Source organism: Catharus ustulatus, chromosome 25 (assembly GCF_009819885.2).
Source record: "Catharus ustulatus isolate bCatUst1 chromosome 25, bCatUst1.pri.v2, whole genome shotgun sequence".
Lineage (NCBI taxonomy): Eukaryota > Metazoa > Chordata > Aves > Passeriformes > Turdidae > Catharus > Catharus ustulatus.
The window spans coordinates 1,644,726-1,669,545 of NC_046245.1; the positions used below are offsets into that span (position 1 = coordinate 1,644,726).

General features: G+C 53.8%; 1 protein-coding gene across 1 annotated transcript; it reads right to left on the reverse strand.

Moving 5' to 3' along the window:
• Positions 1 to 7,202: 7,202 nt before the first annotated feature.
• On the reverse strand, positions 7,203 to 23,934 carry IKBKE (inhibitor of nuclear factor kappa B kinase subunit epsilon). The gene is made up of 20 exons (XM_033080151.1): positions 23,786 to 23,934; positions 22,980 to 23,120; positions 22,268 to 22,397; positions 20,530 to 20,711; positions 18,812 to 18,972; positions 18,258 to 18,368; positions 17,881 to 18,060; positions 17,352 to 17,554; positions 16,731 to 16,795; positions 15,793 to 15,884; positions 14,717 to 14,818; positions 13,201 to 13,270; positions 13,014 to 13,126; positions 12,539 to 12,615; positions 12,228 to 12,267; positions 11,085 to 11,186; positions 9,422 to 9,518; positions 9,007 to 9,110; positions 7,973 to 8,044; positions 7,203 to 7,471 (listed from the first exon to the last, which is right to left on the reverse strand). Exons 1-20 carry the CDS (start codon positions 23,870 to 23,872, stop codon positions 7,438 to 7,440), a joined length of 2,163 nt encoding a protein of 720 aa, XP_032936042.1. The 5' UTR covers positions 23,873 to 23,934; the 3' UTR covers positions 7,203 to 7,437.
• Between the last annotated feature and the right edge of the window lie 886 nt (positions 23,935 to 24,820).

The window sequence follows — 24,820 nt, forward strand, 5'->3', positions numbered from 1 at the left end:
GGGCTGGTCCCACAGATCTGGGCTGTCCCTGTCCCACAGATCTGGGCTGTCCCTGTCCCACAGATCTGGGCTGTCCCTGTCCCAAAACCTGGGCTGGTCCCTGTCCCACAGATCTGGGCTGTCCCTGTCCCAAAACCTGGGCTGCCCCTGTCCCAGGGATCTGGGCTGGTCCCTGTCCCACAGATCTGGGCTGTCCCTGTCCCAAGCTCTGGGCTGGTCCCTGTCCCAGGGATCTGGGCTGTCCCTGTCCCAAGCTCTGGGCTGTCCCTGTCCCACAGATCTGGGCTGTCCCTGTCCCAGAGGTCTGGGCTGTCCCTGTCCCACAGATCTGGGCTGTCCCTGTCCCAAGGTTCTGGGCTGTCCCTGTCCCAAAGATCTGGGCTGTCCCTATCCCACAGATCTGGGCTGTCCCTGTCCCAGGGATCTGGGCTGTCCCTGTCCCAAGCTCTGGGCTGTCCCTGTCCCAAGCTCTGGGCTGTCCCTGTCCCAAGCTCTGGGCTGTCCCTGTCCCAAGGCTCTGGGTTGGTCCCTGTCCCAGGGATCTGGGTTGGTCCCTGTCCCAGGGATCTGGGCTGTCCCTGCCCCAAGCTCTGGGCTGTCCCGGTCCCTCCCCTCTGCTCCATCTCCTCCCAGGGAGGAGCACGCCCTGCCTGGGGCATCCCCGGACCCCACCCCGTCCTCACCCAACCCCGACCAGCTCCATCCCCACCTGCCCGAGTCCCCTGGCAGCAGGAAAAGCCTCAGGAATCTGCCTGGATCAGCTGAATGGGACAGAAATGCAAAGCGCTGCGGGTCCCCTGAGCTGCCGGCGATTTCTGTTTAAGGCTGAGTGTGGGAGGATGCGGTGGAAGCAGAGATATAAAAACCTCCCTGCCCCAAAAAGCAGCAGCGGTGTGAGCAGAGCCTCCTCCAGGTGAGCCTGGGCTCCTCCAAGAACTCGATAAAAAATTCCTTATCTTAAGCAAACTGCTCCTTGGGAACCTGCAGCCTTAGAACTGAGCTCGCTCTACAAACGAGAAATGCTTTTATCAATTCCTCCTTCGGGAAACGGGGCTGGCTGAGCACGGAGCTGCTCGGGGAGCTCAGGGCGGCTCCAGACAGAGGCACAGAACCCGTCTGGATGCTGGGCTGCTTTGCTGAGCCGGTGTCGGGGCAGGATCTGCAGATCAAACGCTGCTCCAGGTGTGACTGCGCTTGCAGAGGTGCTGGGCACGCTCTGAGTTTCCCCCCAGGGCAGCTGGGGTGGTTTCCTTGCAAAGAAACCCTTCTGTTTTATCAACACAGATATCAGAATACTCGATTTTTTGGTTATCAGAGACAGCAAGAGCCAGGGAAGCATTTGAGCCGTTCCCAGCTGGTGCCTGCCCAACCCTCCCCACCAGGAAAATGCCCCAGCTCCGAGCCCAGCCCGGTTCCTGTGCTGTCCCAAAGGACACACCGAGGGCTTTGAAGCTGCATTAGTCACCAGGACACCCAAAAACTGCACCCAAACAGCCCAGAGCATCCCCACCCACCCAGCCCCCTGGGAAAAGCCGGCAGGAAAAGTCCCCCAGCAGCAGCAAAGACATTTACACCCCGACACGAGGTGATTTATTCACTGCAGACAGCTCTGAGAGGTGCCAGCAGCACAAAGCCACACACTGGAGATACTCAAGGCACAGCCACTCCTGCCCAAATCCATTCCCTCCACGGCTGGGAACAAGGATTTTCAGGGAATGGCAGCAGGATTCACTCCGAGCTCCCAGCTCCCCATCCTTTCACACCGTGCTGGATGTCTGTCCTGCACACAGCCTGGAACACTCCAAATAAAAGCAGGGAAAAAAAGGTTCCCATGTCTCAGGCAACATCTGCAGCACCCACAGTTAAAATCAGGGTTAAGATCAGAGAAAAGGATACCCCTGAGCCTCCTTTTCTCCAGACTGAACAGTCCATAATTATAATAAATAAATAAATGCATAAATAAATAAATGCCACTTTCCCATATTACGAAATACAACGTAAATAAAAATAGGCCAGAACTGTACAAACAAAAACCTGGGTATCCTCAGGCTGCAAGTCAAAAGCAAACAAGCAGCAACTCTGCATCAGAAAGAAAAAAATAAATGTTCACTGAGCAGGCAGAGCACACCCCGTCTGCAGCTCTCAGGCATTTTTAATGGGAATCACTATTGGGATGACAGGGAATGCAGATAGGAGTGTCCCTCCCCCTCCATTCCAGTTGTTTGGGGAGTTTTTGAGGCAGAACTACTCCCACAGTCTGCATAATTCTCTGAAATGAAAAGGGAAATAGAGTTATTTAAAATCTGTTTCAATATAAGTATGGGAAAACATCCTGCCAGAGGAGCTGTTTATACAGCATTTCACAACACCACAAAATTCTGTGAATTTGTATTTAAGTCAGGATTTCAAACCACACAAGCCAGGACCTCACCTCGCACCTGACCCCAGTTCCCAGGTTTGGCAAAAAAGCCTCGACAAAGATTTTTTTTCCCCATCAAATAAACCTTATTTCTCCTAAACTGGACGTTTCTTTGAGCAGCCTCACTCACACGTTCCCTGCAGCGTGCAGGAGCTCCCAGCTCCGGGGAACCACCCGGCCCTGAGCAGCTTTTGAGGGAATTCATAGAACACCAGGCAGAACGCAAAGGTGCACCCTAGAAATGAGATTTGCATCTCCCTCCAAGGGTTCCACCGAGGTCCCAGCCCCGTGTCACGTTGTGCTGGCGGCCGGGTTACATTTAATGAGCAGCAGGAAGGGTTGAAGCTTTAATGAGCTGCAGCGGGGCCGTGTGGTGCTGCTGTCCCTGCCCGATCTCCTCATCCCAAACCGAGACCCCCGAGCAAATCCCCACCAGAAACGCAGAACTCATCCTAAGGAAAGCCAAACGTCAGGAGCAGAGCTGGCTGAGCCAGGCACTCATTGCTGGTGCCGGCACAGCGCTCCCAAACATCCTAAAAATGAGCAGCACCCCCAGCCCCAAATACACGGGCATCATTTCCACACCCACACTGGTACAGGGGATTTTAAACCTGCAGGGAATGGCATCACCATTGACACCTTCTGCCAAAATTCAAGAGGCTCAGCTGACCCCCACCAGCAAATTTTCAAGCCCCAGCAGCTGCATCCCAGAAGTTTCCCCCAGCCTGAGGGACTGAGCTGGCCAGGAGCGGTTTCACAGCAGCAGGGCACAAATCCCCAAGTTATCAGTGACACAAATTCGCTGAAACCTCTTCGTTCCCCCTCTGCAGCACCCAACACGGGTCACAGCTCGCCAGCAGCACCCGGGACAAGGGACACAGCACTGGTGTCACCGCACAGCCCCAGCGGGGTCACCTCGGGCCCCTCCTGTCCCTTCCCGCACAGGGAAGATGATTCTTTCCTGCAGAGCGGATCCCACACCACAACGCCTCGGAGCATCTCCCCCCAGCGCTTTGGGCAGAGCTTCAGGCGAATTTACAAACTCTGGAGGACTTTACCCTTCAGTGTAAAGCTTTACAAACACGAACCCTCCCTGCTCACCGCGAGCTGCCCGTGCCAACCCCACCCAGAGCCGATCGTCTCCTTTTTCCTGGAACAGCTTCATTCTCCAAACCCGCCCGGCAGCAGCGCTCCCGGAGAGCCCGGCCCGGTCCCCCCCATGCGGGACAACCCCAGGGGGACACGGCAAGCCCCAAAACTGGACCTGAGGGGGGCAGAGCTGGGGAGAACGAGAGGGAGAAGGTCCGGAGGGGCAGAGTCCTGGCAGGGTAAAGGATGTGGGACGGCAGCAGCGGGCGGGGATGCGGGCAGGACGGGGGTGTGGGACAGGCAGGGACAGGCAGGGGACAGGCAGGGGACAGACAGAGACAGGAAGGGGACAGACAGGGAGAGGCAGGGGACAGGCAGGGGACAGGCAGGGACAGCGAGGGACAGGCAGGGACAGGAAGGGGACAGGCAGGAGCAGACAGGGGACAGGCAGGGACAGGCAGGGAGAAGCAGGGAGAGGCAGGGGACAGGCAGGAGCAGACAGAGGACAGGCAGGGAGAGGCAGGCACAGGCAGGGGACAGGCAGGGGACAGGCAGGGAGAGGCAGGGACAGGCAGGGACAGGCAGGGGACAGAGAGAGGCAGGCAGGGGACAGGCAGGGACAGGCAGGGACAGGCAGGGGACAGGCAGGGAGAGGACAGATAGAGGCAGGCAGGGGACAGACACGGACAGCAGGGACAGGCAGGGGACAGGCAGGGGACAGGCACGGGACAGACACGGACAGCAGGGACAGCCAGGGGACAGGACACGGACAGGCAGGGACAGGCAGGGGACAGGACACGGACAGGCAGGGACAGGCAGGGGACAGGACACGGACAGCAGGGACAGCCAGGGGACAGGACACGGACAGGCAGGGACAGGCAGGGGACAGGACACGGACAGGCAGGGACAGACAGAGGACAGGACACGGGCAGCAGGGACAGCCAGGGGACAGGACACGGGCAGCAGGGACAGCCAGGGGACAGGCAGGGCTCAGCAGGACACGGACAGGCAGGGACAGCCCGGGGACAGGACACGGACAGCAGGGACAGCCAGGGGACAGGACACGGACAGGCAGGGACAGGCAGGGGACAGGACACGGGCAGCACTCACAGTCGCAGCGCAGGGCGCGCTCCCGCACCGCCTCCCCGCACAGGTCGCACCATCCCCGGCGCGGCAGGCGCGGGGCGAAGCGGTGCCCGCGGCCGCGCTCGGGGGGATCCCGCGGAGCCCCGAAGATGCTCCGCACGTCGGGCAGCAGCCGAGGGGCTCCCCCTCTCCTCCGCAGCCGCCTGGCAGCCCGGGCCCCACCAGGGCTCCCCGCGGGACCCGGCGGGCAGCGGAGCATGGAGCCGGGCTCGGGGGCCGGCAGCGGGCGGGGGCACGGCCCCACGGCCGGCGATGCCATGGGCTCCGAGAGGCGAGCACGGGGCAGCGCAGGCGCCTGGGACCGGCCGGGAGGGAGGAGACACGGCGGGGGTGGCACCGGCAGCGGGGATCCCCCATCCCTCCCCCCCGAGCATCGCGGCGCTCCGCACTCGCGGCCCCCGGGTGATGTTTCCCCGCTGCTCGCTTTGGGATTCCCCGGGTGTGTCCTGGGAATGTCCCCGCTGCAGTTTGTCCTCGGGAATCCCCGCTGGACACTCAGCCCGTGCATCCCCCGGGGGATGTGCAGCCCACCATGCACTAACAGAGGATTTTCCCCAGCGTTTTCTGTCGCAGCTTTGTCCCCCCGGGAGCTGCAGGGTCCTGGAAGGGACCCTGGGGAAAAGCCCCTGTCCCCTCCGCAGGAATTATCTCCCCCAGCCGAGGCTCCCGTGATTGTGGGAAACGTGGAAGGGAAAATAGGGAAAAAATCGTGAAGTGCGAGTGTGGCAGCTCGGGGACAGCGGTGCTGGGCACAGAGGGTGTCCCTGTCACCCCCTCCGATTGCTCTTTGGAGAGGTGACACAGCCCCGGGCCGGGCAGGACAGCGCTGACCCTTCTCTGCTGCTCTCACTGGTGTGAAACGCCTTCATCCACACACGATGGACATCAGGAAAAAGAGGGATAAAGCACTGGAATGTTCTGCCCAGGGAGGCGGTGGAGTCACCATCCCTTAAAAAAATCCTGATGTGGCACTGGGTGACATGGTCGAGTTGAGATGTTGGACTTGATGATCTTGAAGGTTTTTTTCCAGCCTCATCATTCTGTGAATTCTGTGAATTCTGTGAATTCTGCCCGGATTTCTGCAGGATTGGGGAGGGAAGGGAGGTGAGAGCAGCTGCAGCGGGGGCAGAGCTGGGCTGGGTGAATCCGGGTTTATGAGGAGCTGAATTTGACGTGTCCCGTGCACTCCTGAGGACAGGATAAGCCAAGGAGATCTAAATCCTTTTCAAGGATTCTAATTTGAAGGGTGGATTAAAACACTGGCTCTGAGTCTCAGCAGCCTAGTGCCATAAGCAGCCCCTAATAAGAGCTTCAAACTGAAGGAGGAATAACACAGCCAGAAAAAAATCAAGTTTTGTTCTGCTGCTGAGCAGCAAGATTCGTTTTTGGAAGGTCTTTTCCTTCCCAGTTCAGGGTCCTGATTCGTTTTCACATCTCCTCTACTTCTGCTTGAAAGCAGCAGCAAATTTATTCCTCAGTAAATTGTTCCACAAAAATTTGGTGTTTTACCCTAAATCCTCCACAAGCTGTTAATTGTATCAGGAATCACCTACAAATAAAGGAAATTTCTGAGGGTGAAGGTCTGGTTGGAAACCTCCTAAAACCATTCTGGACTTTCATTTCCCCAATACCATCTCCAGTCTCTGTTCTGCAGCCTCAGGACAAAAAAAACACTAAATAAATGTAATATTTTCTGTCTCCACAGCAAGCACAAGAAGCTCATTGCAGTCATTATCCTTCCCATTCAGAGCTGACAGCACAGCTCAACACGAGCTCTTTTAGGCCACAGGTTAAAATATTTTGGGGGGAAAAAAGAAAACCCCAAATAATTAACATTGGCAGGAAAATTCTTGTTTCATTTGGATTCCAGAAGTCCCTTCTGCAGCTGCTGTGCTGCAGCAGTTAAAGCATGACAAGGGCTATTAGCAAAAACTCTTTTTTCTGTTTGCCAAGAAAGAAATCCTTTTTGTTGAAGCCAAACGTGTTCCAGGTCAGATGCCAGGAGGTGCAGCAGGGACCCTGCCCTGCTCCTGCAGGAATATCAGGGAATTCTGATTTTCTGCATTCGCATTTTCCATCAGAAAACTCGGCAAATCCCAGAAAATAACCCGTAGGAGAAAAGCTTTTAAGAGATGGATTAGTTCCACCTCTCCACAGCAAACAGTTGGGTTGGACATTCAGGATGTTGGTTTTTATAATTAAAATGAATGGGGAGCTCTGGTGCCAAATTCCACTGGGGAAAGGTTTCCTGGGCGGGGGAGGCTCCTGGGCACCCCTGGCGTGTTCCTACAGGAAAGTCAGGCTGGGCACAGCCCTGCAGCTGCTGCTGCTCCTCCCCTGTGCAGGGAGGGAGGTGTTCCCCCTCCATCCTGCAGCAGAACAGCAGGGAAAGGTTGGGAATGTCTTCCTCAAACACCCACAACCAGCAGCATCCCCACTGCACACGAAAAATTGGAATAATTCCTAAATAAGCAAGAGGACAAAAGGTGAAGCTTCTTCTTCTTCCTCATCTTGACACGGTGATTCAGAGAAACCATAAAAACACCGAGTCCTTCAAGCATTTTTTAAAAAGAAAAAGATAAAACCCCACTCGAATTTCTGGCCAAACCTCCCTCGGTGCAGGGCCCTGGGAGCTGATGGGGCTGAACGTGCAAAGTGCTGGAGCACAGAGGTAGGAGGAGGGCACAGACAGTCCCAGGGCACGGAAATCCGATGGCTCTGGTGCTCCAGGCTGGAATTCCTGTGCTGGGAAATGATTTTGCTGCAGCACCTTCACCGTGTCCTCAGACTGGGGGAGTGGGAGCAGCCCCACCCAACCTGCAGGGACAAAACCGAAGGGTTTAGGGCAGATGTGATCCTAAAAACAGGGCTGAATTCCCTGTGAATGTCTTTTTAAACTCCTGGACATCCTGCTGTACAAATTCCCATTGTCCATTTGCATTCAGAGCCCCGAGAAAAGGATGCAGAGGAGGAAAATCCCGGGGGGTGTTCAGCAGTGGGCGCTGGGTTTTGCACAGATTTTCATACAGAAAGAGAAATCAGCTCCTGCCCCGTGGCAGTGAGCAGCAGCCAGTGCAGACAGCACAGGGAAAAGGCTGGAAAAAAGGGGTGAAGGAATGACAGAGAAGTTCATGGCTAAAACAAGAAGGAGAAATTCTGCTGCTGCCAGAGCAGGATGCAGATTTGGGGCAGTTAAAATCCCCGTGTGAACCCCAGGAGTGACTGAGGCTGTCCCAGGGAGCCCACCCAGACCCTCCAGCCACTCCTGCAGGGAGGAGGGGATCCCTGCCTGGAGCAGCCCTGGGTGCCCTCACTCACCGCTCGATGATGCTGTTGTTGTACTGCAGATCGCAGGAGACCGACCTCATCTGCTGCAGCAGCTCCTGCATCCTGCAGGGACAGAGGCATTCCTAATTCCTGCATCCTGCATGGACAGAGCCATTCCTGCATCCTGCAGGAGCACAGCCAGCCCTAATTCCTGCAGGGACAGAGCCAGCCCTAATTCCTGCATCCTGCAGGGACACAGCCAGCCCTAATTCCTGCATCCTGCAGGGACACAGCCAGCCCTAATTCCTGCATCCTGCAGGGCAGGGACACAGCCAGCCCTAATTCCTGCATCCTGCATCCTGCAGGGACACAGCCAGCCCTAATTCCTGCATCCTGCAGGGACAGAGGCATTCCTGCATCCTGCAGGGACAGAGCCATTCCTAATTCCTGCATCCTGCAGGGACAGAGGCAGCCCTAATTCCTGCAGGGACAGATCCAGCCCTATTCCTGCATCCTGCAGGGACACAGCCAGCCCTAATTCCTGCATCCTGCAGGGACAGATCCAGCCCTAATCATGCAGGGACAGAGCCAGCCCTAATTCCTGCATCCTGCAAGGACACAGCCAGCCCTAATTCCTGCATCCTGCATGGACAGAGCCATTCCTAATTCCTGCATCCTGCATCCTGCATGGACAGAGCCAGCCCTAATTCCTGCATCCTGCATCCTGCATGGACAGAGCCAGCCCTAATTCCTGCATCCTGCATCCTGCATGGACAGAGCCATTCCTAATTCCTGCATCCTGCAGGGACACAGCCAGCCCTAATTCCTACAAGGACAGAGGCAGCCCTAATTCCTGCAGGGACAGAGCCAGCCCTAATTCCTGCATCCTACATGGACAGACCCATTCCTGCATCCTGCAGGGCAGGGACAGAGCCATTCCTAATTCCTGCATCCTACAGGGACAGACCCATTCCTAATTCCTGCATCCTGCATGGACAGAGCCAGCCCTAATTCCTGCATCCTGCATCCTGCATGGACAGAGCCAGCCCTGGGCTGTCCCCAGAGCCCTGTCCCCAAGGACTCACCTCAGAGCCATCTCCTGGCACGCCTGGCTCAGGGGGATGGAGGGAGGCACGGGAGGAGCTGAGGCCAAATCCCATTTCTCTGTCTGGAGGAGCCTGTCCAGAGCCTGTGGAGGTGGAGAGTCACACCCAGCACTGCTCCAGGAAAAACTAAATAAAACATCCCAAGGCCCAGCACATCTACAGGAGGCTGTGCCCAGCTCAGCAGCCTTTTCCCCCTGCTGTAATTCCCATTTTTTGGGCACAGATCCCCCCGTGCCAGGCAATCCTTGGGACCAGCAATGCTTTTCCCAAAGCTTTCCCCACTCCCTGCTCACACAAAACAACACCTCCAGCTTGGATCACCCACAAAAAACTGCAGCAAGGGTTAAAAACGCTGCAGAGGGGAGCAGGGGAGGCTGTGGGGATGGACACCTACACCCTGCAGGCAGTCCTGGCACTCCATCATCTCCACACTGCAGCTGCTGATTCGATTGCTGAGCCTCTTCAGGTGCTTCTTTATCTCACAAACTTTCCTGGAAGGAGAAAATGAGGACAAAGCTCCCAGTCAGTGCTTGGCAATGTTAATTTATTTTTTTTTTTAATGTGTTTTAATTGCTGCTTTCTGCAAGAGCTGTCTGGATTGAAAATGCTGAAGGAAAATAAAAATGAGTCACTGCAGTGTTGTAATTGCTGCAGCTCCAGCCAGGTTATCCAAACAGCACTGACAGCTAATTAATATGGGAAAGCTGCTTGTAAATGAGGCAGCTCACTTCAGCAACACAGGCTGGGCCTCTTGTCCCCTGCCCAAAAAATCCTCACACCCAGCAGGCACATCAGGAGTTGTATAAAAAAATTAAAAATGTTTGTTTTGGCTTTAAAAAAAATAACAAAGGGAAGAATATTTCAGGTGAATGATCCACCTCAAGTCCTCAGAAAAACAACCACCACCCCACAAACCCCGGCAGGAAACAAAACAGGACAATTAAAAATGAAGTAACAAGAAATTCAAAATATCCAGCTGTGACTCAGGGTGGTTTCTCCATAAGGGCAGGTACAAAAATACCCCAGGAAAACATGGAGAGGTTTTTTTGCTCCCTGTGAGCAGAGGTAAAACTCTGCACTGAGTGGGTTTTGTGGGGCTGCACATCCAGGGGGGAGAAAACCCAAGAGAAAATTCCTGATGGAGCTGGGCCAGGGTGGGGAGGGCACTTGGGACACTCCTGTCCCCAGAGTGACACTCACTCCTGTCCCCAGAGTGACATCCCTGTCCCCAGAGTGACACCTGCCTGGGGTGAGGCAGCATGGGGGGACAGCCTGGGGCTGGCAGTGGGACAAGGGTGGGAAAAAAGGTGGGGAAAGTGGGAAAAAAATGGGAAAAACTGGGAAAAAATTGGGAAAAAACTGGGGAAATAAACTAGGAAAAAACTGGGAAAAATTGGGAAAAATTGGGAAAAAAGTGGGAAAAACTGGGGAAATAAACTAGGAAAAAACTGGGGGAAAAAAACTGGGAAAAAACCAGAAAAAATCTGGGAAAAACTGGGAAAAACCTGGGAAAAATTTGGAAAAGGCAAGGAGGAGGCAGGGAGAGCACAGGCACAGGGCAGACCCTGCCCACAGCTCCTGGAGAAATTCTGAGCATCCAAATCCAATTTCCAGCCTAAAAAATTCCCTTTCACTTGTAAATCCAGCCCAGGGCTCCTCCCCACCCGAGAAGGGACCGGGTCACAAAGTGGGTTTAATTGTGAGATATTCCAGAAATTCCTTCTGCCCCAGCCCAGGGCAGGCTGCTCCTCTCTATATATATAAATATATAAAATATAAATTAAAAAATTAATTAAAATATAAACTCCAAATAGAAAATAAATATAAATAAAATAAAGAAATATAAATAAGTATATATAATATAAATATAAATATATTAAATATAAATATGCATTATATAATATATAATATATAATTACATATAAATATAAATATAAATATAAATATAAATAAATATAAATATAGATATAAATAGAATTATAAATATAAATATATAAATATAAATAAATACAAATAAATTAAAATATAAACTTCAAATAGCAGGGCTCCTGTGGTACCTCATCCTGCTGCTGTGCAGGGCCAGGGCCTCCTGGTACTGCTGGACACAATCCTTCTGGAAAATGGACAGAACCCTCCTGGCCAGGCTCCCCAAATTCAGCCTAAATAAGAGAGAAAACACCAAAGAGAGAACAGACTAAAGCTGCTCAGAAACAAATTACAGAGAAAACAAACCTGACTGTGATGGAGAGGGAAATTTTGTTTTCTTGTTTTGTTTTTTTTGTGGTTTTTTTGTGGGTTTTTTTTTGTTTTTATTTGTTTGTTTTTTGTTTTTTTTTTTTGTTACTCCCCCTCAGGACACTGCTGAGAAATCCCTGCCATGGAATTTAAGGCAAATGTTCAAGGTTAGACCGAGCATTAAGTGAGACAAAGATGTGAAATTCCCTCCCTGCTGCATGTACAAGTGGGAATTGTATTTCCTGCCTGTGAAAAATTCCCCTGGTTTGGGTGGAAACTGAAAGGAGGATTCTTAAAAGGCACAAAAGTCATCAGGAACCTCAGTGCCACTGCAGGTTAAGCAGATTGGGAAGCAGGGGCACCTCCTAAATAAATCAATAAATGGCTTCAGACCAAGTGCTGTGTGAGCAGCAGCCTGGAATGATTATATAATATATATTTTATATATATATTTATGTATAATCCCAGCACAGGATGTGACCCCAGAGCAGCTCCCTGGCCCCACCTCTGCTCCCACATTTTCATCTGAAAGAGTTCATGGCTCAAAACCTGCACTGTGAGAGCTCCTGCAAGGAGGAACCAGCTCAGGAACTGCCTCTGACAGCACCAGGGACAATTTAAATCCCTTTGGGAATAAATGAAACCCCTTTGGGCATAAATGAAACCCCTTTGGGAATAAATGAAATCCCTTTGGGAATAAATGAAACCCCTTTGGACATAAATGAAACCCCTTTGGGAATAAATGAAACCCCTTTGGGCATAAATGAAATCCCTTTGGACATAAATGAAACCCCTTTGGGAATAAATGAAACCCCTTTGGGAATAAATGAAACCCCTTTGGGAATAAATGAAACCCCTTTGGGCATAAATGAAACCCCTTTGGGAATAAATGAAACCCCTCTGGGATGCAGCCAGAGGCACCAGAGCCCAGCCTGGCCTCAGCAAGGGGACAGGGTGGCACTCACTTGTCCAGTTTGTGGATTTGCTCCTCGTTGTAGCCCAGCCCTGGGGAGGAAGGACAAGGTCAGCACACGTTTCCTGCTCCCAGCCCAACAACTGGGGCAGTTTCACAACTCACAGAGGGGATTCACAGCACACTGAAGGGGATTTTCCTGCCTCAGCCACTCTCAGGACACAGAAATAGAGGGACAAACTCCCTTCCACCCCAAACCTGTGGTTCCAGGATTCCAAGCAATAACTGCCAATCCCAGCAAACCAAAAGCACTGGGACAATGCAGGGACATTCCTGCCCCGTGCCCCCAGCCCCAGCACTCACTCAGACACGTCCTGGCCTTCTTGAACTGCTTGTAGATCACCTGCATCTTCTCCAGGCAGCACTCCATCTGCTGGATGCTGCAAGGGGACAGGGACAGGGATGGGACAGGGACAGGGATGGGACAGGGATGGGATGGGACAGGGACAGGGACAGGGACAGGGACAGGGACAGGGACAGGGACAGGGATGGGACACGGACAGGGACAGGGACAGGGACAGGGATGGGACGGGGATGGGACAGGGACAGGGATGGGATGGGACAGGGACAGGGATGGGACAGGGACAGGGACAGGAACAGGGATGGGACAGGGACAGGGAAGGAAGAGGGGGTGAGGCTGGGGTGAAATCATCATTTTGGAGTGCAGTTATCACTGTGGGGTGGAATGGGAACTTGCTGGACATCACCCAGCACCAGTGTGTGGGGCTGTGCCTGCCAGGGGAACTGCTCCATCCAGCCCAGGGATTCCACCACAGACCTTTTGTCTTCGTGCACTTGCTGCCTGTCCTTGACCAGCTCGGCCAGAATCCCATCCAGTGCCCCCTGGAAGTCAAAGATGCTGTGGGAGCACTGGGAGAGCTCCTCGTCCACCTGCAGAGGAGGGGGACAGGTTGGGAGCAGCCCTGAGAGCTCTGGGGGCTGCTGGGGCTGGGGATGCTCCTCACCCTCTGCAGCCTTGTCCTCACCACATCCACCCCAGCCGGGCCCCTGCTGCCTGCAGGAACGGCCTCGTACCTGGGCAAAGACAGAAAATGAATTTTCCTGCAGGAGGAAGCAATGCAGAACCAGCTGTCACTGGGGTAAAGAATCCAGCTCGTGCTGGGGTCCTGGGGGGCTGCAGAGACATTTCCTGGGGCAGAAACTCAGATTTCAGAGCCACGAGGTGCCAAGTGCTGATCTGCTCCAAACTCGCCCTGCTGTGTGCAATTTGTCCCAAAATTGTTGGTTTTCCAGCAGCTGGCTCCAGGCCAGCCCGGGTGCTGCCCCTGCAGCTGGCACGGCAGGGCTGGGCTGAGTTAAATCAGCACAAAAATTCCTGAGGCAGAGCTGGAAGGGCTGGAGGAGCCAGAGCATCCAGCTGCAGCATTGCTGCTCTTGGCACTCCAGCCCTGAGTGCTGCTCTCAATGGGAAACATGTGTCCCTAGTTCTCTTTTTTTTCTTTTTTTTCAGATGAAATGGAAATTAAAAGACTTTGCTAAATGGCAAAGAATGAAAGAAGAGCAACCCAGTGGCAAAGAATTTTCCACTATAACAACAACCAAAAAAAAAATCCAGCAGAAAAGCAAAATATCAGTGGGTTGCTTGGGAGAAAATGGGCTGAGCTTGGCCCAGAGCAACTGGGTGGGATGGGGGGTGTGGGGAAAGGGAAGGTTGAGGGCAGCCCAGGGCTCCTCCAAAATTCAGTGGAGACTCTTGCAGGGAAATGGGAGCTCTCCCCTTGGCTGGTGGGATGCTGGATCCCTGGGAATGCAGCCCAGCCCCAGGGCTGTGTGCAGGGAATGGGGTTGGTGATAAAGGCCAGACCTCACAGGGTCCTGCAGCTGGTACCATCCTCTCTTTATTTGATCCCAACTCAATTTTCCTTTCCCTGGAGCTGGTGCCATCCTGCTCTTTACTTTATCCCAACTCCTTTCCCTGGAGCTGGTGCCATCCTCTCTTTACTTTGTCCCAACTCAATTTTCCTTTCTCTGGAGCTGGTGCCATCCTCTCTTTCCTTTATCCCAACTCAACTTTCCTTGTCCTGGAGCTGGTGCCATCCTGCTCTTTCCTTTATCCCAATTCAATTTTCCTTCACCTGGATCTGGTGCCATCCTCTCTTTATTTTATCCCAACTCAATTTTCCTTTCTCGAGACCTGGTGCCATCCTCTCTTTATTTTATCCCAACTCAATTTTCCTTTCCCTGGAGCTGGCTCCTTCCTGCTCAAGGGCTGGGACAGTGAGAAAACCCCAGAGCAGCAGCCAGAGTCAGGACTAACTCTGGACTCGTGGGAAGCCAAGGATTGATCATTAAAAACTGAAGCAAAGAGGCAGAAACAGCCAGAGCGGCTCATTTCCCCCAGAGTGAAAAAGCCTCCCACCTCCCAGAGATCAGCTTATCCCTGGCATTTTCCTTATTCCTGGTTATCCAGGCCCCTTTGAGAGCCCCAGATGTCACAGGCACAGCCCAGAGCTCACTTACAGCACGTGTGTCCTGCCCTCGGTGAGCTGCAGGCAGGCGAGCACGGAGTGAGCCCCCCTCCTCTGCTCCAGAATCCTGCAGCACTCTGTCCTCAGGTTCCCACTGCCAAGAGAGGAATCAACAACTCCAGCAGAGCTCCTGCAATCCAGCATCCATGCAAGGGAGTGGGGATGGAGCTGGTTCTGAGCCTGGGGGGGCTGGATGAACCTAAAATCGGGTGTGGCTGCTGGTTTTAGGGTGCTCTGCCCCAAAAGGAGTGGGTAGGGCAGTAGGATTCATCATGGAATGGTTTGGGTTGGAAGGGACTTTAAATTTCCAAGCCAAATTATTATTATAAAAATACCTAAAAATCGGTGGATCAGGTTGTGTAGGAGAACTATCCAGAAAATTATAAATATATATGTTTATAAAATTATAAACTACATGCCCTGGGCAAGAACACTTCCAACAGATGTATACATCGATGATGATAATAGTAATAGTAATAGTAATAGTAAAATAATAATAATACTTCCAATAGATGCACACATTGATGATGATAATAGTAATAGTAATAGTAATAATAAAATAATAATAATAATAATAATAATACTTCCAATAGATGCACACATTGATGATGATAATAGTAATAGTAATATAATTATAATAATAATAATAATAGATGCAGACATTGATGATGATAATAGTAATAGTAATAGTAACAGTAATAATATTGTAATAATAATAATAATAATAATAATAATAACACTTCCAATAGATGCACACTGATGATAGTGATGATGATAATAATAATAATAATAATAATAATAATAATTCTGCTCTTGTCCTCAGCCTCTCCTAAATTTAAAGAAGTGACCCAAAAGGAACAAAAGAGGACAGGAGCATCCTCCCAACACCCAGGAGTTTTCCCTCCAGGTGCAGCCCCAAGGGGTCACGCTGCCCCTGCTGCCCTGCCCCTCCCATCCCAGCACCCAACCCCACGGTGCCCACGGGTCCTGCACGAGCTGAAGAGGCTGAAACCCCCCGTGTCCCCGTGTCCCCGTGTCCCCGTGCCCTGGCCCAGCAGTGGCACTCACATCACCCAGTGGAGGCCCCTGGCCAGCAGCTCCCGGCCCCTCCGCAGGCTCTGCCCCACGCGCACGGTCTGGTGAGCAGCGCCCACGGCGCTCTGCAAGGAAAAGGGCACTGCCAGTGCTGGGACAGGGACAGGGACAGTGCCAGGGTGTGACAGGGACACTGCCAGGGTGTGCCAGGGACAGGGACAGTGCCAGGGTGTGACAGGGCACTGCCAGCGTGTGACAGGGACAGGGACAGTGCCAGGGTGTGACAGGGCACTGCCAGGGTGTGACAGGGACAGGGACAGTGCCAGGGTGTGACAGGGACAGGGACAGTGCCAGTGTGTGCCAGGGAGGCTGCCAGGGTGTGCCAGGGACAGGGACAGTGTGTGACAGGGACAGGGCACTGCCAGCGTGTGCCAGGACACTGCCAGCGTGTGACAGGGACACTGACAGGGTGTGACAGGGCACTGCCAGGGTGTGCCAGGGACAGGGACAGTGCCAGGGTGTGACAGGGACAGGGACAGTGTGTGACAGGGACAGGGACAGTGTGTGACAGAGACAGGGCACTGCCAGCGTGTGCCAGGGACACTGCCAGGGTGTGCCAGGGACAGGGACAGTGCCAGGGTGTGACAGGGACAGGGACAGTGTGTGACAGGGACAGGGCACTGCCAGCGTGTGACAGGGACAGGGCACTGCCAGTGCTGGGACAGGGACAGGGACAGTGTGTGACAGGGACACTGCAAGTGTGTGACAGGGACAGGGCACTGCCAGTGCTGGGACAGGGACAGGGCACTGCCAGTGTGTGCCAGGGCACTGCCAGTGCTGTGACAGGGACAGGGCACTGCCAGCACTCTGCAAGGCAAAGGGCACTGCCAATGCTGTGAAAGGACACTGGTAGCACTGTGATAGGGCACTGCCAGCACCCTGCCAGGACCTGCCCTGGCCCCCACACCCACCTTGGCTGCGCTGCAGTCGGCCACCACATCCACCCTGGGCACGAACTTGGGGAACTCCAGCGCCGCTGGGAAGACAGGCAGGGTCAGGGGGGTTTGTCCCCATCCGGGCAGCTCCCACCCACCAGATAAACCCTGTGGCCACCCAGATTTCAGCCTCAGTGCTGGAGGCTCAGTGCAGCCCCCCCAGAAGTTTTGGGAGCAGGATGAAGGCAGGAATTCCCTGCAAAGCCCAGAGTGGTGCATGGCCATGGAGCAGCAGCACGTGGCAGGGGAAACCCTGAAATGCCCAAATCCTGCTCCAGGGGCCAGAAACAGGACTGGGAATGGGCACTGGGAGCTGGCATCAGGACTGGGAATGGCACTGGGAACCAGTACTCCTGCTGCTGGAACTGGGGTCACTACTGGGAATGGGGACTGGCAGTGGGAAAAGCAATCAGTGTGGTGAACTGGGAACCCTGGTGGGAACTGGGATCCAGGTGAGGCATTGCCCAGGCACCAAGATCTGGGATAATCAGGAAATGGGCCCATCACCCAGCTGGGAAATCTCTCAGGATAAGGACTGGAACAAATCCTCCCTCCAAGAGCCACTGTCCCACCGTGACACATCCCCAAGCCACTCACGGTCTCTGTACTGGACCCCCACCACGTCCTCAGGCTGCTCTGAGGTGCTCAGCAACGTCAGGGGGCTGCTCTCGGTGGTTTTGCAGAAATGGTGAGCTTGTAGATTGGGGTCCAGCTCATACAGGTGTCCTTCAAAAAAATATTCTTGATGGTGAGGGACTATATTTGTCTGTTTGAAGACGGCATCTAAAAACTTGGTGGTACTGAAATGGAGAAAGAAGCGAAAGGATGGGGATAAGCAGTGAGGTGAGCACACAGATTTCCATCCCATTTAGCAGCCTGCTGCCTTCAAAATACCAAAATGTTGATATTTTCTCTTAGTAAAATATCAGACAAGGTCAGCAGAGCCCCTTGGAGCCCTTGGTGTGCCCACAGCTCCTTTAGTGCACTCCCAGCAAAGGCTGATTTGAGCCTGGTGTGTTTTAACCCGGTTTGGGAGTGGTGCAAAGGGAGAGGTGCTGCCCCCCGTTAAAGTGAGGGGCTGAGGATTCTGAGCCCATCCCCAGAGGGAGCTCTGAGCCAGCCTTACGTGTTGTAGGAGTGGATGTAGATGCGGTGGGAGGACGCCTGCTGCAGGGAGAACACGTCCACCACCATCCTGTGCAAAATGTCGTTGGTCCCTGCAAAAAACTGGTCGAACCCCCAGCACTTGTCCTGGTCCACCTCCAGGATGTTGGCCAGGATGGGGATCAGCTGGTCCTTCAGCCCCCTGCAGCAGCGAGGGAACAAGAGAGGTTTGCATGGGCTGCAACCCCCAGCCACAAACACCACCCTGCCCTGCCCTGCACCCCCTTCTCCTGCCTGGAAAGCAAAGATATGAAAGCTGTGACACCTGTGACACCTGAAGATGAAAAGTCCCTGCCTTGTTAACCCCTCCTGTGCTGCAGCCCCAGCAGGGACACTCACGCTGAGAGGCGGCAGGTGATGGGCAGCTCGTAGCTCCACTCGATGTTCCCGTTCTCCTGCCTCTGGATCCCTGCAATGGCCCCAGGAGGCTTCTCCGTGGTGATTTTGTACCTGTGGGATGGGAATTGTTGGCTGCTGACTCAAACCAAGCCAGCTCAGTTTGGGCACTGCGTCCCTGGGGTGGAGGGAAAGGGCAGAGCGTGGAAAGACATGATTCACTGAGGGAAAACAGAGTGCCCAGAGGGAAAAAACACTGCAAGGAACAGTCAGGAGAGCATTAACCCTGCCTCCCCTTCCAGCTGTTAGCCAGGAGGTCATGGGAATGCATTTTATAGAATTGGGTTGGAAGGGCCTTAAATATCATCTGGTTCCACCCCCTGCTATGGGCAGGGATGCCACCCATGCTCAGTGCCCCATCCAAACACCCCATCTGGAGGGGAAACACGGCACACACGACATTAATTCTTCCCCTCACTGCCCCCACAGCCCCCTTGTCAGGGCTTTGAGGGGTTAAACAGCAGCAGACAGCAGCCCCAGCTCCCCAGGACACCTACATGATCTCCTTGTTCCTGCGGGGCCCCCCGAAGGGCACGAAGGGGAGGCTGCCGGTGGCAGCGTGGTAGAAGGTGACACCGATGCTCCACAGGTCCACGGTGACCCCAAACACTTTCTGCTGGGGCTTGCGCAGCACGGCTCGCTCGTACACGTCGGGGTGCTGGGGGCAGGCACAGACAGAGGGGTGCTCACTAAAAACTGTCAGTGGGAGCAGAGCTCTGGGTGCTCCACAAAAATAATCAGTGGGAGCAGAGCTTTGGGTGCTCCCCAAAAATCATCACATGGAACAGAGTTTTGTGTTCTTCCCAAAAACTGTCAGCTGGGACAGCTCTGGGTGCTCCCCAAAAACCATCAGTGGGAGCAGAGCTCTGAGTGCTCCCTGAAAATAATCAGTGGGAACAGAGCTCTGGATGCTCCCCAAAACATCACCTGGAATAGCTCTGGGTGCTCCCCAAAAACCATCAGTGAGAGCAGAGCTCTGGGTGCTCCCCAAAAATCATCCCATGTAATGGAGCTCTGGGTGCTCCCCAAAAATAATCACCTGGAATAGCTTTGGGTGCTCCCAAAAATCATCACATGGAATAGAACTTTGGGTGCTCCCTAAAAATCATCAGCTAAAACAGAGCTTTGGGTTGTCCCCAAGAAAACATTGGCTGGAATAGCTCTGGGTGCTCCCCAAAAACCATCAGTGGGAACAGATGTCTGGATGCTTCCCAAAAATAATTACATGTAATGGAGCTTTGGGTGCTCCCCAAAAATCATCAGCTGGAACAGCTCTGGGTGCTCCCCAGAAATAATCACCTGGAACAGAGCTCTGGGTGGTCCCAAAAAATCACCACATGTAATGGAGCTTTGGGTACTCCCAAAAACAGTCACATGGAACAGAGTTCTGGATGCTCCCCAAAAATAATCTCATGGAACAGCACTGGGTGCTCCCCAAAAATCATCACCTGGAATAGCTTTGGATGCTCCCAGAAATAATCACATGGAACAGAGCTCTGGGTGCTCCCTAAAAGTCATCACCTGGAATAGAGCTTTGGGTGCTCCCCAAAAATAATCAGTGGGAACAGAGCTCTGGGTGCTCCCCAAAAATAATCACCTGGAATAGCTTTGGATGCTCCCTAAAATCATCACATGGAACAGAGCTCTGGGTGCTCCCCAAAAATCATCAGCTGGAACAGCTCTGGGTGCTCCCCAAAAACCATCAGTGGGAACAGACGTCTGGATGCTTCCCAAAAATAATTACATGTAATGGAGCTTTGGGTGCTCCCCAAAAATCATCAGCTGGAACAGCTCTGGGTGCTCCCCAGAAATAATCACATGGAACAGAGCTCTGGGTGCTCCCTAAAAGTCATCACCTGGAATAGAGCTTTGGGTGTTCCCCAAAAATAGTCAGTGGGAACAGAGCTTTGGGTGCTCCCCAAAAATCATCAATGGGAACAGACGTCTGGATGCTTCCCAAAAATAATTACATGTAATGGAGCTTTGGGTGCTCCCCAGCAATAATCACCTGGAATAGCTCTGGGTGCTCCCCAAAAATAGTCAGTGGGAACAGAGTTTTGGGTGCTCCCCAAAAACCATCACATGGAACAGAGCTCCGAGTCCCCCCCCAAAAACCACCACCAGCACCACCGCCACAAAGCACCAAGCCCTTCCCAAAACACAACCCAGGCTCTCCAGCTCAGACTGAGGGCAGGCCCAGCCTCCCCAGGCTCACCAGGTACTCCTCTGTCCCATAGACCGACACAAACTTCTCGTCGTCGTCCAGCTCGCGCGCGGCCCCGAAGTCGGTCAGTTTGTAAACGCTCTGCCCGTCCTCCCCCACCAGGCGCATGATGTTGCCGGGTTTGATGTCCCTGTGCACCACGCCGTTCTCACGCAGGTGGTTCATCCCTGCCACTGGGGTTTGGGGAGGGTGAATCAGGAAATATTATAGATGTGATTGTCCAGCAAAGGGTTTTGAGAACACGGAAACCGTAAGGGAGATAGAAATGATAACAGTTTTTGATTGTGCCTGAGAGCAGCAATGGGGATGCTTGATCCTTCCTTTGTTTGGATAATTCCAGATGTCACAAATGCCAAAGAGCCAGCAGAGACCCTCTCCAGGTGTAACAGGAAGGGTCTGAGATAAGGTTTAGAGATAAGAAAGCAATAAAACATGGCAATATAGCGATTTCTACAGGTTGCGTGCAAATGTTAGGGAATTTGTATCTTGGATTAGATTGGTTAGTGGAAATTAGAATATTTAATACAGAAGATGATTTATTGTATTGTAACGGGAAACTCGCTCTCTTAACTCAACTCTTAATTCAGCTCTTAACTCTTAACTCAACTCTTAACTCTTAGCTCTTTATTCCTCCTTTTAACTCTTAATCTCTTAACTCTTAATTCCTTCCCTTAGCTCTTACCTCATCCTCTCACTCAGACTCCGACCACCCCACACTCTCCTCCTGCCCTGCCCTGAGCTGTGCCTGCAGCTCCAAGCAGGGCCCTCTTTCCCCACTCCCTAAGCAATAAACTCCAAACATCCAGACCAGAACACAGAGATCTCTCTGTTTGTCCCAATTGTCACCACCCTCAATATTCCCACAGGGGGGAGGTGACATTCCCGTGTGGGGCTGGGGCACTGGGCTCCAGGGGGACAGCTGGAATTTAGGGAGCAGAAAAGGGCTGGGGAGGGGATAAATCCCACGGGGGTTGGGAAGAATGGAGAGGATGAGGATGTGGCAGAGCACAAGTCATTGTCACAGCAGCTTCCCAGAGCAAAGAGAAACCCTCAGCTCAGAGCTCAGCCCTCTTATAAGTACATTACATTCATGACATTGTTGGCTTTACACAACTATTGAGATAAATGCTGTATGTATAATGTTAAAACAACTTTTCTGTATAAGTTTTTTTTCTTCTAATAGCAAAAATTTAAAATAGGTTGTTTTTATTTTAATAGTATGCTTAAACTACCTGCTTGGTTAAAATAATGGGGACCCTGCAACTAGCACAACGATTATCAACACTCACCAACTGCAAAAAGCCAAGACCACCACCCAAATTAAAAAGTAATAAGAAGAAAATTAAAACCTCAAGCCAAAAAACAGGCATGCTCTAAAAAAACAAACCCAAAAAGTAGCCATGCTAAACAGTTCCCAAAAAATTTTAACTATACATAAGAAACTATAAATATGCAACAGGTTAATGTATTATAAAGTGTATTTTAAAAAGTGTTCCCAAAGCAGTGTGCTCTTAGCAGCTTACCAAGCACCCAACCATTTTAACCCTTTGCTTTATGTGTGTCTCCTATTGTTTTTTTATTAAACCTTTTAAATTTTACCAAAACAGTAAAACGTGTTTTTCACAACCCTGCTCAGGGGTGCAGGGTCTGACCCCTCACTCCACTGGGAGCCTGCAGGGTCCTTCCAGCCCCACCTGGGGGGTCTCAGCCCCTGGAGCCCCCCACTCACCCACACACTGCAGCACGATGAGGAACTCGGACTCAGCCAGGCCAAAAGCATTGGCTGGATCTTCCAGCACGCTCAGCAGGCTCCCACTGGAGCAATATTCCATCACCAGCACCTTCTGCTTGCTGCTGCCCTGCGGTGGGAGATGCAGGAGGGCTCAGCCAGGCAGGACCAGGTCCAAGTCCAGGTCCAAGTCCAGGTCCAGGTCTAGGACCAGGTCCAAGTCCAGGTCTAGGACCAGGTCCAAGTCTAGGTCCAGGTCTAAGTCCAGGTTTAGGACCAGGTCCAGGTCCAGGTCCAGGTCCAAGTCCAGGTCCAGGTCCAAATCCAAGTCCAGGTCTAGGACCAGGTCCAGGTCCAGGTCCAGGTCCAGGTCCAGGTCTATGATCAGGTCCAAGTCTAGGTCCAGGTCCAGGTCCAAGCCCAGGTCCAGGTCCAGGTCCAAATCCAGGTCCAGGTCCAAGCTCAGGTCCAGGTCCAGGTCCAAATCCAGGTCCAGGTCCAAGCCCAGGTCCAAGCCCAGGTCCAGGTCCAGGCCCAGGTCCAAGCCCAGGTCCAAGCCCAGGTCCAGGTCCAGGTCCAGGTCCAAATCCAGGTCCAGGTCTAGGACCAGGTCCAAGCCCAGGTCCAGGTCCAAGCCCAGGTCCAAATCCAGGTCCAGGTCCCCTCCCTTGGCTGCTGAGCCCCAGCCTTTCCCAGGGGGGTTCCCACTCACCGTCTCCTCCACAGCAAATAATTTGACGATGTTTTTGTGGTTCAGTTTCCTCAGCATCTCGAACTCCCTCATCTGGACCTCCTGGGGCCGCAGGTAGCTGGCATTGTTGAAGACCTTCACAGCAACCAGCTCCCCTGATTTCTGGGAAAAAAGAGGGAGAAAGAGGGGCAGAAAACACGAGGTGATGTCGTGCATGTGCGAGGCGGTGCAGGAGCTCAGTGGGATGTAAATGATGCCTCTGTGCCGGCTCTGCTCTGCTGCACAAACAAAGCGCTGCCATCCCCCCCTGCTCGCTCTTCCTGCCCCCCGTCCTGACTGGGGCTGTGTTTATTCAGCCCCGCAAAAATCTCCCGTCTGGAGCTGCCGCGGGGATGGGGATGGGGATGGGGATGGGATGGGGACGGGGACGGGGATGGGATGGGGATGGGGATGGGGATGGGATGTGGATGGGAATGGGGAAGGGGATGGGGATGTTCCCAGCCCGCTCCTGCTCAATCAACTCCCAAGGCTGCTGAGCAGCAGAGCCCGCTCCGAGCCTGGCAAGTGTTTGCACGAAGTATGCAAATGGCCAGGGATGGGGTTTTCTAAAGCTCTGGGCATTCCCCGGAAAACAGCTCCTTCCTCCCCAGCAGCAGCCGGCTGGGAGCGCCCCAAAACCGCGCAGAGCAGGGGAAGGAGCCGCACGAAAACGAAAACAAAACCCAAAGCTGCTCCCAGGCACGGCTCTGCCGAGCGGAGCTGGGGCAATGCCCGGGGTGGGGAGGGGGCACCGCGGCTCCGCAGCTTTGGGATCCCCCCCAGCTCACCTTGTTGCGAGCTTTGTAGACAGAAGCCGTGGCCCCCTGGCCCAGCAGGTCCTCGGTGCTCCACAGGTAGTTTGGGGTGCTCTGCATGGCCAGCGAGAAGCGCGGGGGGCGAGCCCGGCCAGCCCAGCGAGCCCAGCTCCGAGGGGAGCCTCCCCGGCAGCACCAAGAATGAGCATGGACCGACCCTGAGAGCACGGACAGAGCTCTCAGAGCATGGACCGAGCCCTGAGAGCACGGACAGAGCCCTCGGAGCCCGGACAGAGCCCGGACAGAGCCCTCGGAGCCGGGACCTGCCCGGTGCCCGAGCCCGGCAGCGCTCGGCGCCTCCCCGGGCCGGGAACTGAAACCCTCGGATTGCAAAACCCGCCCGGCGAGCCTCGGCCACGCTCGAGGAGGAAATGCTTCAGCTTCCTGCTCGAGAAAAAACTTCCCAGCCGTGCAGCCCGTCCCCGGGCACGCTGCGGCTCCTCCCGGAGCGGCTCCGGCGGCCGCACAGGGCGCTGAGCTCCGGCTGCCGTCGGGAGGGGATTTGGGGGGCAGAGATGGATCAGGATCTGTGCTCATGGACCAGGATCCGTGCCCACGGACCAGGATCCATGCCCAGGATCCAGGATCCGTGCCCAGGGACCAGGATCTGTGTCCAGGGAGCAGGATCCGTGCTCAGGGACCAGGATCTGTGCTCAGGATCCAGGATCTGTGCCCAGGGACCAGATCCGTGCCCATGGACGAGATCCGTGCCCATGGACCATATCCGTACCGAGGATCCAGGATCTGTGCCCATGGACCATATCCGTGCCGAGGATCCAGGATCTGTGCTCAGGATCCAGGATCTGTGCCCAGGGACCAGGATCTGTGCTCAGGATCCAGGATCTGTGCCCAGGGACCAGATCCGTGCTCAGGGACCAGATCCGTGCCCAGGGACCAGGATCTGTGCCCAGGGACCAGGATCGCTGCCCAGGGACCAGGATCCGTGCCCAGGGTCGGTGTCCAGCCCCTGTTGTCTGTGCCAGCACAGGGGACAGCACGGACACAGCA